The sequence below is a fragment of the Microcebus murinus genome, chromosome 23 (genome assembly GCF_040939455.1).
Source record: "Microcebus murinus isolate Inina chromosome 23, M.murinus_Inina_mat1.0, whole genome shotgun sequence".
Classification (NCBI taxonomy): Eukaryota; Metazoa; Chordata; class Mammalia; order Primates; family Cheirogaleidae; genus Microcebus; species Microcebus murinus.
The window spans coordinates 11,559,562-11,574,836 of NC_134126.1; the positions used below are offsets into that span (position 1 = coordinate 11,559,562).

The 15,275-nt window shown below is 36.0% G+C and overlaps 1 protein-coding gene across 1 annotated transcript in view; it reads right to left on the reverse strand.

The window, feature by feature from the left end:
• Positions 1–15,275, reverse strand: part of HMCN1 (hemicentin 1) — a 447,089-nt gene that overhangs the window by 154,905 nt on the left and 276,909 nt on the right. Inside the window, exons 31-36 of the mRNA XM_012736423.2 lie at positions 12,471–12,749; positions 11,675–11,956; positions 10,849–10,957; positions 9,747–9,916; positions 8,478–8,632; positions 4,735–4,858 (exon numbers count right to left, since the gene is read on the reverse strand). Of these exons, the coding sequence (XP_012591877.2) occupies positions 4,735–4,858; positions 8,478–8,632; positions 9,747–9,916; positions 10,849–10,957; positions 11,675–11,956; positions 12,471–12,749 (1,119 nt within the window). The remainder of the gene's footprint in view (positions 1–4,734; positions 4,859–8,477; positions 8,633–9,746; positions 9,917–10,848; positions 10,958–11,674; positions 11,957–12,470; positions 12,750–15,275) is intronic.

Genomic DNA, 15,275 nt, shown 5'->3' on the forward strand with positions numbered 1-15,275 from the left:
GAATGTACATATCATGCCAAAACCACAATACCTTCTTCATGACAAACAGTGAGCTATATTCTACCATTACTTTAACTACTTAGGGCAGGGTCCCCAACCTTTTTGGCACCAAGGACTAGTTTCATGGAAGACAATTTTTCCACAGATCAGCAGGTGGGATGGTTTTGGGATGATTCAAGCACATCACATTATTGTGCAGTCACACCTCTCTGCTAACGATAATCTGTATTTGCAGCTGCTCCCTGCACTAGCATCACCGCCTCAGCTCCACCTCAGATCATCAGGCATTAGATTCTCATAAGGAGCGTGCAATGTAGATCCCTCGCATGCACAGTTGACAGTAGAGTTCAGGCTCCTATGAGACTCTAATGCCATCACTGATCTGACAGGTGGCGGAGCTATGCAGTGATGTGAGCCATGGGGAGCAGCTGTAAATACAGAAGCTTCACTCGCTTGCCCACTGCTCACCTGCCGCTCATCTCTTGCTGTGCCGCCCAGTTCCCAACAGGCCACAGACTGGTACTGGTCCACAGCCCGGGGGTTGGGGACTGCGGTCTTAGGGCATGAATGGACTCTTTTAAATCCTGGTTAAATTTTAATTAATATGTAATTTATCCAAAAGTGATTTTGGTGAGTTAATAATCCCTATCCACTGAAATTATGAAATACTGAGGAATAAATTAATTGATATCAAGAAGATAGTGTACTAATTTCAGTCTTGAATGAAATTATCCAAGAAAAAAAATTCCTTACAACATTCCCAAGTCTCCTTTAGGCCACAAGTGAACTATATTAAACAAAACACAGGAACGACAGAGAAACCTTTTTTGAGTAGGTGTTAGCAGATGTTAGCCAAGCAAATACTTTCAAAAAATAAAAATGAGGGGTGCTCTACTAATGCTTTTGCCAGACTACTAATAAAGACACAAAAGGGTTCCTGGCCAATAGTAAAGGCAGGACGACTTTAGATATATTTGTCAAAATGGTGCAGTGAGAAGGGCCAAATGTCAAATATGTGTTTTGCCAAAACAGTCTTCATGCTACCCTTTCCAGATGTTGACTAGGAGCCAGGCACTGGGCAAAGATTTTCAGGTGTATTCTTTTATTTAATCCTCACACAACTTCTATGAATGTGGTGTGTTATAACTGTCCTTCCCATTTTGCAGATGAGGAATCTAAGCTTTTACAAAGTTAATATCTAAGCACAATGTCCTGCAAGTATTAATTGGCAGTGGGTAGGAACGCAAATTCCAAGCTCATACTTTTAACCACAACATTCTACTTCTTCTGGACACATTGCCTTGGTTTATTTTTTCCTAGGAAATAATTATGTGCAGATAAAATGAATGTTTGAACTATTAGACCCCAAATAATCATTTGCTCATGGAAACATCTGCCTCACTGGCAAATATTTGAGGTTTAGATACAATTTTGTAGTTTGGTCTAGAAAATAAAAACTTCCAGAATTATGAAACTTTTATGATCAAAAAAGACCACCTACTGAGGGCTCCTGCCTTTTATATTATACAGAACTCCCCACTGGAAAGCCCCATGAGAATGCTCCTCTTCTCATGAATTGGTCTTCTAGTCCAGAAGATGGTGCACCCTTCCTGCAGCTTTTGGAAACATCTTTTTGTTATGATTAAAAGAATGGTAGTATCTAAGGTCTTTTTATAAGAAAGTAAAGTATTAAATAATAGTAATGCTGAGTATTTTAGGATCGAACATTTTTGGATGAAAACTGTAGCAAATGCATATTTGCTGAATCTGTTATCTATCAATAAAGATTGGATTAAAACAAATCCTAACTTGAAAATAAGTATAAAATTGGTTAAATAAATTAATAACTGACCTAATTAAATGATGATTACTTCCTTATAGATTTTTTCAATGCCCTTCTAATAAATAGCACCAAAATTGGATGCAATACTTTGGAAGCTTTCAAAGAGCAAGAGTATTATTAACAGGACTAGTTCCTCTCTTGTTCCTCATACTATACTTCTACTACTACCTAGAATCTAAGATTGATTAGATTTTTATAAAACTGAATTCTCATATCTACAGTAACTAAATCCAAATACTCAAGTATTTCAATGTGTGTTGTCTTTAAGCTGCACTTTTCATATCTTATTGTTATGTAGTTTTTCACATCATATTAACTTGTCATTTTAACTGCTGAGGTCTTTTTGATGTGTATCATCAACCAATGTCTTAGAAATTCCTACACTTTTTTAAAGCATCTCCAATTATCACTAAAGTTGTTAATATAAGTATTAAGGAGGACAAAGTCAAGTTTGGAGCCTCATGCATCCAACATGATGTTGCCATCATGAGTGTCAAGACAATATGCCAGCTTTTTGTCCAGATTCTAGTCACATGCACTTAGCCAAAGACTTCCTCAGGCTGATCATAATTAGTATTAGATTAGTTTACTTCATCATCTATTCTGTCGGGGAGATGAACTGTTATCTTGCAAGGCAAGATCATATTAAATGAAATGTTTTAAGATACTATATCTTCCATTCTGATTTGTACAAAAAAGATTGTTTTAAATTCCTGCTCTGATTTGGCAATTTTTAACAACCATTACAATGACTAACCTTCTGTTTCTCTTTCTTTTCACATTAACCCAGATGTGTTTCAGCCCGATTCCCTTCTCTGTGATGATTTTCCATGTAGAGGTGCACCCTAACTGCATATCCTGCCAAAAACATTTTGTTACAAATATTCAGATCGTAGGTTTACAGACTTGTGTTTTCTTAGCTACCAATTCTGCTTTTTCTCTTCCATGGTTGCTCTTTACTTAATGGGATACTTGATTTCTTTCACGGACTCTAGTTTTCAGTCATTCTTGACTACATTGGCAAGTCTCAAGGCCAGTCTTTAGTGTCTGGGCCAATGTTTCTCCAAATACTGGCTCACAGACCACCTGCATCAGAGATGTTATTTCAGGATATTTGGGACTGTATTTTTAATACAGGAAGCTGTATTTTTAATATGTAACATGTATGACTTTTATGAACAGTGATGTTTAAGAGCCCCTTTTCTAGGCAGATATGTCCCACTCCTGGAGACATATGCTCTGTTTTTCATTATAGAGCCTTCATTTAAGTATTTTAAGCCAGTCTAGAGAACAAAACATCCATCTTTTTGCTAACATCTCATAGAGTAGAAGTGAGAAAAGTAAACTGCTACCATTTATTACATGTCTATGAAGTGGGAGATGTTTTACACCTATTATCTCTAACCCTCAAAACCACTGTGGAAGTTAGATACTCAGAGAAATTGAGTGGTTTACATCATGTATTCCACAGAAATTAAGCCAAAATTGGCCGGACTCCAGTGCCTGAGATGATTGCACCGTACCATGGTATCCCACTTAACTGTTTTCTCTTGGTCAAAGTAGAGGCCAGGTAAGAACTGAAATTGATGGGAGAGGGAAAATAAACAGTTTGTATAAAGAGAAGAGAAGGAGTCTGAGGGCAGGGAAATAGGAAAGAGGAGAGAAAGTTTGCTCTCAGCATACTCTAGATGGCATAGACATCTGAGTAGATGCCAGAGTTGGCTGTCAAAGAGTATTAGGAAGAGATAAATGGCTTTACGAGGAACAAGACAAATGCAAGGCAACCTACAGGAGAGCAGGGTCGGCCTGTCCCCGACCTCCCAAGCACAGTGTGACAATTCCAAAATGATTATATTCAGATATTGGTCTTATAATTAATTATTCAGTGAAAGAATAAAGGCTCACATTGTTTGTGTGTGTAGCCATCCATAAATTAGGTGTTTATATTTGGAAGACTGGGAAAAGAATAAATTGTTTTATTGGAAACATTTAGGAAACTGATGATCTTACTCTTTTAACTTATTCAAATAAAAGAAAATATGCAAAAAAGCAAATTAGAATGATTCAATATCCACTTCAAACTTTTTCAGTATTTACTCTCTCATTTCTTTAATTATTTTTTGACTACCTACTATCTACATGGAATTAAGCTAAGTGCTAGGGCATTATTCTAGGTTAAATTCCTCACTAAATACAGAGTGAACATATGAATGAATGATTAAATGAATAAAGGTTGAGCAAGCAATCATATTAATTAGTGAAAATGAATAATGTGTACATGGAAATCTTGAACAGCTTTCTGTAACTATCCTGGCTGAATTAGGGAAGTCCAAGCCTCCAATTCTTGGCCTTTTCTGATGAGCCTCTAGAGATCTGAAGACTTACATTCAAGGTCGTATAGTCTTTCAAATTTACTGTGAAGCTATAATATTAATGAGGTGCTCCATGACCACCCAAAGATTTTATTCAAGCACACAGGAGAAGATCTTGAGCCAAGGATAGCTTCTACTCACAAAATCCCTCTCACAGGCAGGTGTGAAAATCACAGTCAAGACTAAAAAATGATGGTGCAACTTCTGTCTTTTTCAACAAAAGCCATCTATAGAAAGTTATAAGTTAACAGAATACAGATAATTTAAAACACAGGATAGAGTATTTTTTTTTTGTATTTTTATGGGCTTCAGCACATCTTATTTGAAAACCTGAAAACAGAAGTTCCTAATATGAGCAGCTATAATTATAGTAATGTAAAAAAAAAAACCCTAGTTTTTCATAAAGACTAACATAAATGCTTAATTATTTTATACTGTATTTTAATAAAAAGGAGTCCACTAAGATAAAAAAAAAAGCCACAGAAATATTCTTTTGTTAAGATGTGGAAACTACCTTACCATGCACATGCAGCTGAATGTGCTGTTGTGCTTCTCCAGCTGCATTGGTGGCCACGCATGTGTATCTGCCAGCATCTTCCAACAGGGCTTTGGCAATTTGTAGAACTCGACCAGAAGACTGTATCTAATTGGGAGAAGAAAGCATGCAAGAATTCTGTACTTCATACTTGGGCTTGAAAACATTCACTGAGATAGAAAAATTCACTTAAATTGATAATATCTAATTATATTTTCATGCCAATTTCCTAATTATCTTCTGATAGATAAGAGCCAGATCACTTCATCATCCACAAGAAAATAGACTAAGTTGCTTTTCTTATTCATTGGAAAACACAAAATAAAATAACCTAAGGCCAGACTGCTGGTATAGTCATAAAACTCCACTGAATAAAAAGACTTTAGCACTGAACTATGAAGTGTGTGATGAAAATTTAAGCTATTCAAAAAAAAAACATGGCACATTTATATAACACTTCATAAATAGTTTTTAAACAATAATCTTTTTTGATTAAATGGTCAGGGGGGCCAGAAAAACAATAAAATTTTCAAATATGAATAATAAAAATACAGAGAAATTTCTTCCTGACTGTTTTTCCTTATTTCCCTTGTAAACCTATTGCATCTGGACTCCACCACTTTGAAACTGGAGATTCAGAGATTATTCTTTGAAACTGATTGTTCAGAAGTTACAAGTAACTTCCAGTCACAATGTCCGGCAGCCTATGTAGTAAGCTCATACTCTCTTCCACCATCTATAGCATTTGGCATAGTTGACTACCCACTCCTTGAAACCCTCTACTTTCTGGGTGTAGATAAGGATTCTCTCAGTTCTTATTCTCCGTCTTAGAAGATGTCTTTACATAATCTGCTTCCTCTTCTTGTCCCACAGCAGGGAACACGCCTCTCTTGATAGTTTTCATTCAAACCCATGGCATCAATTAAAAACCCTTATGCATACCCCTAAATTTACAGCTTTAGCCTCAACTTCTCCCCTGAGCTTCTCCCTACTTGTAGTTTCAGATACATGATGGACAGGTTAGTACCTCAAATTCACCATATCTAAAACTAAGCTCATAAACCTATCTCTAAAACTTACTTCTCACTGAATGTTCCCAATCTTGTTTAATGGCACCCACTATCTTTCCAGTCATCTGGGTTTTGGAGTCCATTACAACTCCCATTAATCATGTCCTTGTATGCTTCTAAGATCCCCTGTTTTACATTTCCACAGCCACTGTGGGATTATAATAGCTTCTTAATTGATGTTCCAGTGTCTCCAACCTCACCGTTAATCTATCTTGCATACTGTCACCAGAATAAGTTGTTGAAAATGCAAATTTGATCCTTTTACCAGTACCCCTTCAATGCTCATTCATGGCTCCCCATCCTGACCGGAATGAAATCAAAACTCAGCACAGCTCTCCAGGCTCACCACATTCTGACCCCAAATGACCTTCTCTCCAAACTCTCCCATGTAAACTACCTCTTAACCGATTCTCCATCCCTACTATAATAAACACATCCATACATTTATATACATGTCTCTGGACAATTACACATGGCCTCTACATGCCATAATCTCTTAAAGCTCTGAAGTGGGTCAGTCTTTTCTCCTTTGTCTTCTTTCTCTTTATCCCTCTTTGGATTAACTCATCCATGCTCATGGTCTCAAATATTATCCATGTGCCAATATCGCCAGCCAGACCTCTCTTCTGAGCTCCAGAACCATATATTCAATGATCTACTAACATCTCCACTAGTTTATCTCAAAGTCACTTCAACCCCCCAAAATTTAAAACTCAAATTACAGTTTTTTTTCCCCTCAAATTTGTCCTCCTCAAGAGTCACCTGTCTCACTGGATGGCCACACTAGCCACTCAGTTATGCAGGCTGGATTAACCGGGATCTTCCTTGATGCACCCCTCTCCCTCACCTTTCATAAACAATCCTTCACCAACCTCCAGTGGTTTAACTAATAAATAGCTCTCAACTCTATTCAAGTATTCTCATCTCCATGGCTAGCATCTGAGTTCAAATTTCTATCTTTTCCTTCTCATAGACAAATGTAAATAAATACTAACTGGTTTCTACACATCTACTCTTGGCTTTTCCAATTTACCTCTTTGGAAAGGGTCTGAGTAACTACTTAAAATGCAAACTTGATCATGTCACGCCTCTCTTAAAACTCTTCAAAGGCCTCTCATTACCTTAAAAAATGAAATCATTAACCTTACTTAAGTGTGTCCTTTCCTGGTCTCTAATCTCTAACCACCTCTCCATCTGTCTTCCTCAGCCCTCTGGCTTGCTTTCAGGTCCTCAAGAGGTGCCATGCTGTTTGACTTTATGTTGTTTGCCCAGGCACATCTTCTCTGAAATACTCTTCTTAGTTCTCTTCCATTAATTCACCCATTTAATTTCTATATGGTCTACAGAGCTGTGCTCAAAGGCTTTCTCCATAAATTTTCCTCATGCTCAAAGGCTTTCCTCATTATATGTTCTTATACTTCTCTATATTTTCTCCTAAAATCACTCATTATAGTTTGCAGTTCTACTTTTGTATGATAATGTGATAAATGTCTGTCTTCCATGTAAACAATTGTTTACCTGCACTATGTTTGAAGGCTACATACTGAATCTTTCATTAGCACTAAGGTGTGCGATTAGTTCCACTGGATTTGGAACAGGAATAATTAATTAACAGATATCCTTTACTTCTACTAGGAAAGGAACGTGATACATCTCTCATTATGGAAAACTTACTACAAGTAAAATTCAAGTGCACACTAGTCAATTAATTTGATACCAGTAGCAAAATCTATTAATTCTGCTTTTTAAATGTATAATTTAGATTATCTAGATTTGAAATCTATATTCTTCCTATCTATGTATTTATCTATCTACTAATTCAACAAATATGTATTGATATACAGTTTTATGCCAGGGACTATACTCAGTATGAAGGATACAGAAATGAATTTATTCTCAGAGACTGAATCTTAGCCCTCTTAAAGCTTATAAACTAGTTTAAAAAAATGTTTTTCAAGACCTATTTCACTTAAGTTTATGTAAATATGACTTTACCTTAATTTTAGCCTATGGCAAACATATTGAAGATATGTTGGCTTATTACTGATAAACATTCATGCATGAGACACCAGTTTTTCAATAGTTAAATCAGGTATAAATCAAAATAATAAAAATACCAACCACGGTTAAGGTATTTAGTCTTTATTTAATTCTATTCTTCAAATCAAAGTATTAAGTTAAATTCTTAAAAATGCTAAGGAAAACATGTATTTTTAATAAATTTCCTGTAAAATTTGTCCAAAATGAAAATCTATAATTAAGAAAGAACAGGGTAGGGAGAAGAGATAGATTTTTTAAAGAACACAAAATTACAGCTAGACAGAAGGAATGAATCCTAGTGTTCTATACCACTGTAGAATGACTATAGTTAACACAATATATTATATAGTTCTAAATAGCTAGAAGGAGGATATTGAATGTTCCCAACACAAAGACATATTTGAGATGATGTATATGCTAATTACCCTGATCTGAACACACTATACATTATATGTATTGAAACATCACTATATACTCCATGAATATGTACAACTATTATTCGTCAATTAAAAATAAAATAAAAGCCCCCCTCCACCCAAAGAAGAAAAAATAATGTGATATTTCCAGGAAAATCTATGTAGCTTTCTCAATTCAGGTTCAGGAATATTTATACTTACTTTGAGGTTTCCTTGGGCAGTGTTCACAGGTTGGTCATCTTTTAACCATGTAATGGATGGATTTGGAATGCCATTGGCTATGCACTGCAAAGTGACAGGCTTATGTTTCACCACAGCTCTCTCAGAAAGGGCTGAGGACTTGATTGTTGGAGGAACTAGATTTCAGGACAGGAGGGAGGGAATGAAAACCATGATTGGGATCAAACACTTAAAAATATATATTCAAGGACCTGAAACCTTAAAATTTCAAAAAAGAAAATTTCTATTTTAACAAGCAATGAAATAATTTAATCCCATGCATTTAGTTTACAATTTTTAGCAATTTTAGAGATGACTTATTTCTTAACTATGGATCTCTAATTCACCAAAGAATAAGTAAAATGTATTGATATTTGTGGTGTTTTGGTGTGTTTCCCCAATCTATAGTGACTCACACTTTCTCTACCTCAGGAGTCAGGGTGAGTCTCCAGCTGTGTTTGTGCCACATGACTGCCCCAGCAAGGATGACTGAACTTAGGATGGGAACTTGGTTGAAGCTGGGTCTGCCCAATTCCCTCCCTCAGGAATTGGAATGGAGACTGAGAAACAGGATTATGTATGTCCCATCATGGGACAGGGGACTAAAAAGCAAAAAAGAAATAGTCCGCAGAGACAGAGGAAGAAAGAAGTCGACATTCTTAGAAATTTCTTCTTCTGGCTTCCAAATGGGCTCTCTAGTGTCTGCTTCCAGGCCCCCCCTTCCCAAGTGCTGCCGGCAAGAGAGACACATAATACCCTGGCAAAGGGTTGCTTCTGTCATTAGATTAATGGTTATAACCCTCATGTGCCAGTCCTGTGAATGCACTTATGTGCACTGGATCCTGCAATACATCCTCAGCTTCCATTTATGAAAACTACTCTATTCACAGACCCTCCTGTTTTAGCTAAACCCTTAAATGCTAACACAACCCCTTTACTTGGAAGTTGTTCCTTGCCTCTTCTATCTTATCAATATTTGGTCTCATTCTCCAGACCTTGGCATTTTATGTAAAATACACTTCCTAACATTTAAATTCTGCCCAAATTTATTCATATGATACCTCTTGATTGAGTCTCTATGTCAGTAAAGTGAGTAAAATTTGCCATTATTTGACTCAAATTCCTGTCTTTCAGACTACTTTCCACAACTCAAGATTTATCCACCTTATTGAGATACAATCTGAATTAGATAATAAAACAATGCACAAATTAATTTATAAATGTAATACTCCTGTTTCTTCTTCAGCATACCATGAACAGTCACTTCAAATTCCTTCTTGTGGTCTCCAGCAGTGTTTGTTGCCACACACCGATAAAGGCCTGTGTCTGACACTTGAGCCTGAGCAATAATTAGTTTGCGCCCATTTAGTAAAATCTTGAATCCATCCCTTTCATCAATTAGCTGGCCATCTTTCAGCCACCTGTAGAAAAAGGCAAAAAGAAGCCTGAATATATATTTTTAAATAAGGAGTTTCCTAGAAGATATATAGGTATATAGATATAGGTATATAGATATATAGGTATATAGATATATTCCCTATTGTGTATTGTCTAATTTCCTATTTGCTTACCCTGTAAAATAAATTGTAAATGGAAAAGAAGAAAAAATGAAATCTGGCTTAACTCAGAAGTTGGCATATTGTTGGAACCCAACAACTATATATTGAGTTCTTAATTCTTCTACTATTTTAGGCTACAAAAAGAGGCAAGTGTCCCTAAATATTTCTTACTTAAATGTCTAAATACTATTAACCAGCAAAACATGCATAAACTTAAAACACCTGTAAATAAAATCCTGAAATCATATAGTATTATATCTTTACTTTTCTTATGCGTTATCACTTTCCATTTAGTTTTATAATCAATCATGTGTGAATATATCTGATTCTCATAGTCAACTAATTATTCCTTTACATATCCCACAGCATCCTTGGAAATGAAAGTTTAAATGTTCAATAAACGCTTTGTAAATGAAAGAATAAGAAAAAGACTTGGTAAATGTACATTAACTTCTTCTATTTACCTGAGATGTCTGGTATACTTTTTATTTAGTAGTTTGTTAAATATTTTAGTGCCTCAGAAAGTCTGACACTAATACTGCCCAATAGACTGCCTCTATGAACTGAAAATGTAATTTATAAGAATGTATAATAGAATTCCTCTACTTGAGCAAATTTAGGTGTCCTGTGTGTAGAAACTGCCTTGAATATAGAATATGACTTTTAAAAGAGGAATATAAAGAATATAATTGTTTACAATCACTTTTTAATGATATAGAACATCTTTCAAGATAGCTCTAAAACACTCAAATAAAAAAGTGGTAGGTATTTAGAAGACATACCAAAACCCTTACATGATAGTTGGTGGGGGAGAGCCTGTCACTTGACAATCTAGCTCCAGTAAGTTGTTAACCATCACAATGAAGTATGATGTTTCATCTCCTCCTTCTATGGCTGGTGGCACTAGAAGACAATAGGGATGTAAGAATCAAAGAAACGTATACAAGAAAAAAACACACCAGCACATCAAGCAATACTAGTAGTAGTTTAGAAGGCTGATAAGTATTATAGTAGTTTGGTACATGAAGGGAACTTGAAATACATTTTATAATAAACACTTGCCAGGATTAACAAATGTACTTCTGACATATCATGGATATTTCTCTAACTAGTACTATAGTGCTGCTGATGCCATATGAATATAAAGTTGATTCATATTATATATGGCATATTTTCATAAGAACAAGAGAAGGAAACCCCCCAAATTAGGACATCTATTCAAAAGCTTTCCATTTATACATAAAGATATAGAGACTCAAGGTTGCAAGATGACTTCCCAAGGTCCAGAGACTAAGTTTCCTGTTGTCTGGTGCAGTGCTCATGACAGAAGATCATGTTGTTGCTCACTTCAATGAGACAGATGTCACATATGTAAGAATGGATCTATGCACTTGCAAATACCAAGTCCACTTATCAAAATCAGTGGAAGATTTGTGTGAGATTCTAGTTCCTTGGACCTCAGTAATAAATCCATCTCTTTGTAATGGGCAGTCCAGAGTTGAACAGATAATTATACCTTTTTTTAGATTGTTTGATTATTGCACCAACAAAAAAATATTTAACAAACTAATCAGGTTTTGCAATGAATCTGAGAAACCAAGTAGTGACATATTTTTTTACCCAAGACATCAACTTCATATTTGATTTCCTTTTCTCCTGCCACACTGGTAGCCACACATATATACTGTCCCCGATCTACTTCTTGGGCACTCATAATTTCGAGTTTCTTCCCACCAGCTTCTATGCGGATGTTGTCACTGGTCATCACGGGTACACTGTCTTTCAACCAGGTGAGATTTGGAGGAGGGTTGCCGACAGCTTTGCACTCCAGTGTCAGCGAATGATTAATAACTACTTGCTTATTCAAAGTTGTGGCCAAGTCATCTTCAATCATTGGAGGAACTAGGGAGAAAAATAGTAATATTTCAGGCAATTCTTTGTGTGGTCACAAGATACATCCAAATGAAATAAAAGGGAGATTTTTTTTTTCTCATAAAGTTTGACCATAGAAGCTGCCTACATGCTGTTTTCCCTCTAAACTTTAGAGGAAACAATTTCTTAGTTCAGGTGATCTGCAACTATTCTAATTATTCTAGAATACTCTGAACTGTCTAACTCATAAAGGACAAGTAGTGGAGAAGGATCTTAGTCCTAACAACTGCTTTACCTTCTCCATAAGAAACAAATAGCCTAAATGTTCCAAGCACTACTGGCAAAGGTTGGTCAAATGAATGAAACACTTCTTGCTAACCTTAGCTTTTGTAAATATTTTTCCAGATCATGAAACAAATTCTTCCAATTCCTATCCATGCATATTGAAAAAGGCCAAACTCACAAAAGCTTTATTAGTGAACAAACTGAATATGAGAAAGCATAGGCAGAAAAGTATATAATTCAAGCATATATTTTTCCTTACCATAGACTTCCACATGGAATGATTTTTCAGCAGTTCCAGCAACATTGGTTACACGACATGTATATGTTGCTGAATCAGAGACTTGCGCTCGGGGAATATGAAGAAATTGTCCTTTATCAGTATAAAGTGTCTGTGAGCTGGATATGACTGGCTGGCCATCCTTATACCAAGTAATAGCAGGCATTGGAAGTCCCCGTGTTTCACATTCCAGTTTGATAATGCTGTTGATCAGCGCTGATATTTCTGCTGTGACATTCCCTCCTTTAATACTAGGTGGAACTACAAAAGATTTCAGAACAAAAACAAGTCTTCTAAGCTTCAGCATCTGCATCAAAATCTTAAATGCTATGGATGTTTAATTAATTTTTTTTTTTTTTTTTTTGAGACAGAGTCTCACTTTGTTGCTCAGGCTAGAGTGAGTGCCGTGGCGTCAGCCTGGCTCACAGCAACCTCACACTCCTGGGCTCAGCAATCCTACTGCCTCAGCCTCCCAAGTAGCTGGGACTACAGGCATGCGCCACCATGCCCGGCTAATTTTTTGTATATATATATTTTTAGTTGACCAATTAATTTCTTTCTATTTTTGGTAGAGACGGGGTCTCGCTCAGGCTGGTTTCGAACTCTGGACCTTGAGCAATCCGCCCGTCTCGGCCTCCCAAAGTGCTAGGATTACAGGCGTGAGCCACCGCGCCTGGCCTGTTATGGATGTTTAAATAATGCCTTTTCTGTGATTTATCTCCTGATAATTAGTTGTCAGTCTTGTCAAAACAAACTTTATCACCCACCTTTTGAGTTTCAGATTTCAGTAAAGACAGAAAGTCACAAATTCGGTTTCAATGTCTCATTTAAGTTCAACAGATCATATTAGAGTAACTAAAAGAGTCATGTTTAACAAACAAAACAAAACAAAACAAAATAAAACCCCACTCAAAGTAGATATAGTAAGTTTGAAATCAGGCCAAGGGAACAGAAATGTCAGATGTGGTATGAGTGCATGCCCTCTCCCCCCCAAGAAATACCAAAGGTCTAAGTGCTTTCACAACCAGCTACTAGTCATAGCTGTAGAGTCTTTATTTTGCTTCTTGCCTTTTTTTTTTTTAACTGCCAAGAGTCTATTCGCTGAATTTTACTCATCTAATTGACTACATGTGTGTCTTCCACAATTCAGCAACCATATGCCCGGCCTCTCACACCACATGAGGACTGCTCTGTTGGAGAAAAAATCTCAAGTAGCTCAATCTCTGCTGCATATTCTGAGCATGGTCATTTGAGGATTGTGCTATAATTGTAGCAATTTAAAAGAAACCAAGTGGCATGTGTCTGAATTTGAGTATCAACATAATTTCAATAATTTTTTAAATTTTAGAATGGAATATTCTACAGAATGTTTTTCTTATGGTAAGACTAGGATTATGGGTTTTTGAGAGGGAGACCACAAAGATAAAGTGCCATTCTTACCACATCATATCAAGGGTGGGTGCTATCAACATGACATCACTGAGATGTCAGCCTTGGTAACCTGGCTAAGGTAGCATTTGCCAGGTTTCTCCACTGTAAAACTACTCTTCCTCCCCTTTTGAAGGGAGTCACTATTCCCAGCCCATACATATGAGGTGAAGAGTTATGTTCTACTTTCATGATTAATTCTGTATGGAAGATGTGTCTTTTCTCTCCAGTTTACATATTAATCTAATCATTTATTTATATCAGTATGGACTCATGAAAACTTATTTTATGCTTTGGGTTATAATCCAAAACTACATTATTTATCCAGTCTGGGCCTTTGGGAGCTCTTTCAGTCAGCTCTTATGCCCCTTTAATATGCCATCATTTTATCTTTTTTTAGCATTTCCTTACTTTTTGGCCTGACTACATACTACGCAGCCAGGTTCATCTTGTATATTCCCTGCTCCTGCCCCAGAATGATTTCTCCTAGGAGTCCGGTCCATTTCAGTGGAGAAGGATATCAGAAAACAAGAACTGGGTGCTGAGTGAAGTACCTTAATATTTTCCGGTAATCATTCTTAGAACAAGTTCACAATGACAAACATTCATATTTTTTTCATGAGATATAATTTAGGGCAAGATCTATTATACTGTGAGGTAAATTTGATGATAGAATCATTTTCCTATAAGAGAGGTTTGCTATAAAGATTAGGGGTCAGCCAACTGTGGCTCCCAGGCCAGAAGATGCTGAGCTAAGAATGGTTTTTACATTTTTTAATGGTTGGAGAAAAATCAAAAGAATAATATTTTGTGATATGTAAAAATTATATGAAATTCAAATTTCAGTATGCATAAATAAAGTTTTATTGGGATATAGTTACACTCATTTGTTCACGTACTGTCTATGGCTATCACTCAACAATGGCATAGTTAAGTGATTGCAATAGGAAAATGAATATGGTGTTCTCATTGCACCTACTGCTGCTCAGCTTACCATAAATTTCAGCGGCACAGTTGTAACTTGACAGCATTTCAAGTGCCATGCCTACTATGACATTTTATTTTATTTGTATTACCAGTACATACTCCACATATTTAAGCAAGAGAATAGTAGACTTCAAATATTTAAGTTTTAAAGCAAGGCATAGTGTAGATTATCTTGTTATCATATCAAATGGCAAAACATTGTGTTTATTTTGTAATAACACTATAGCTTTTCTAAAAGAATAAACACTGCCAAACTGAGCAGTCATCACAATATTCTTAATTTGAATAAGAAAAGCAACAGGTTGAAAAATCAGAAAATATAAAATGTCTGTGTCTCATCACAGCATAATTTCCTCACAAAAATAAGTCAAA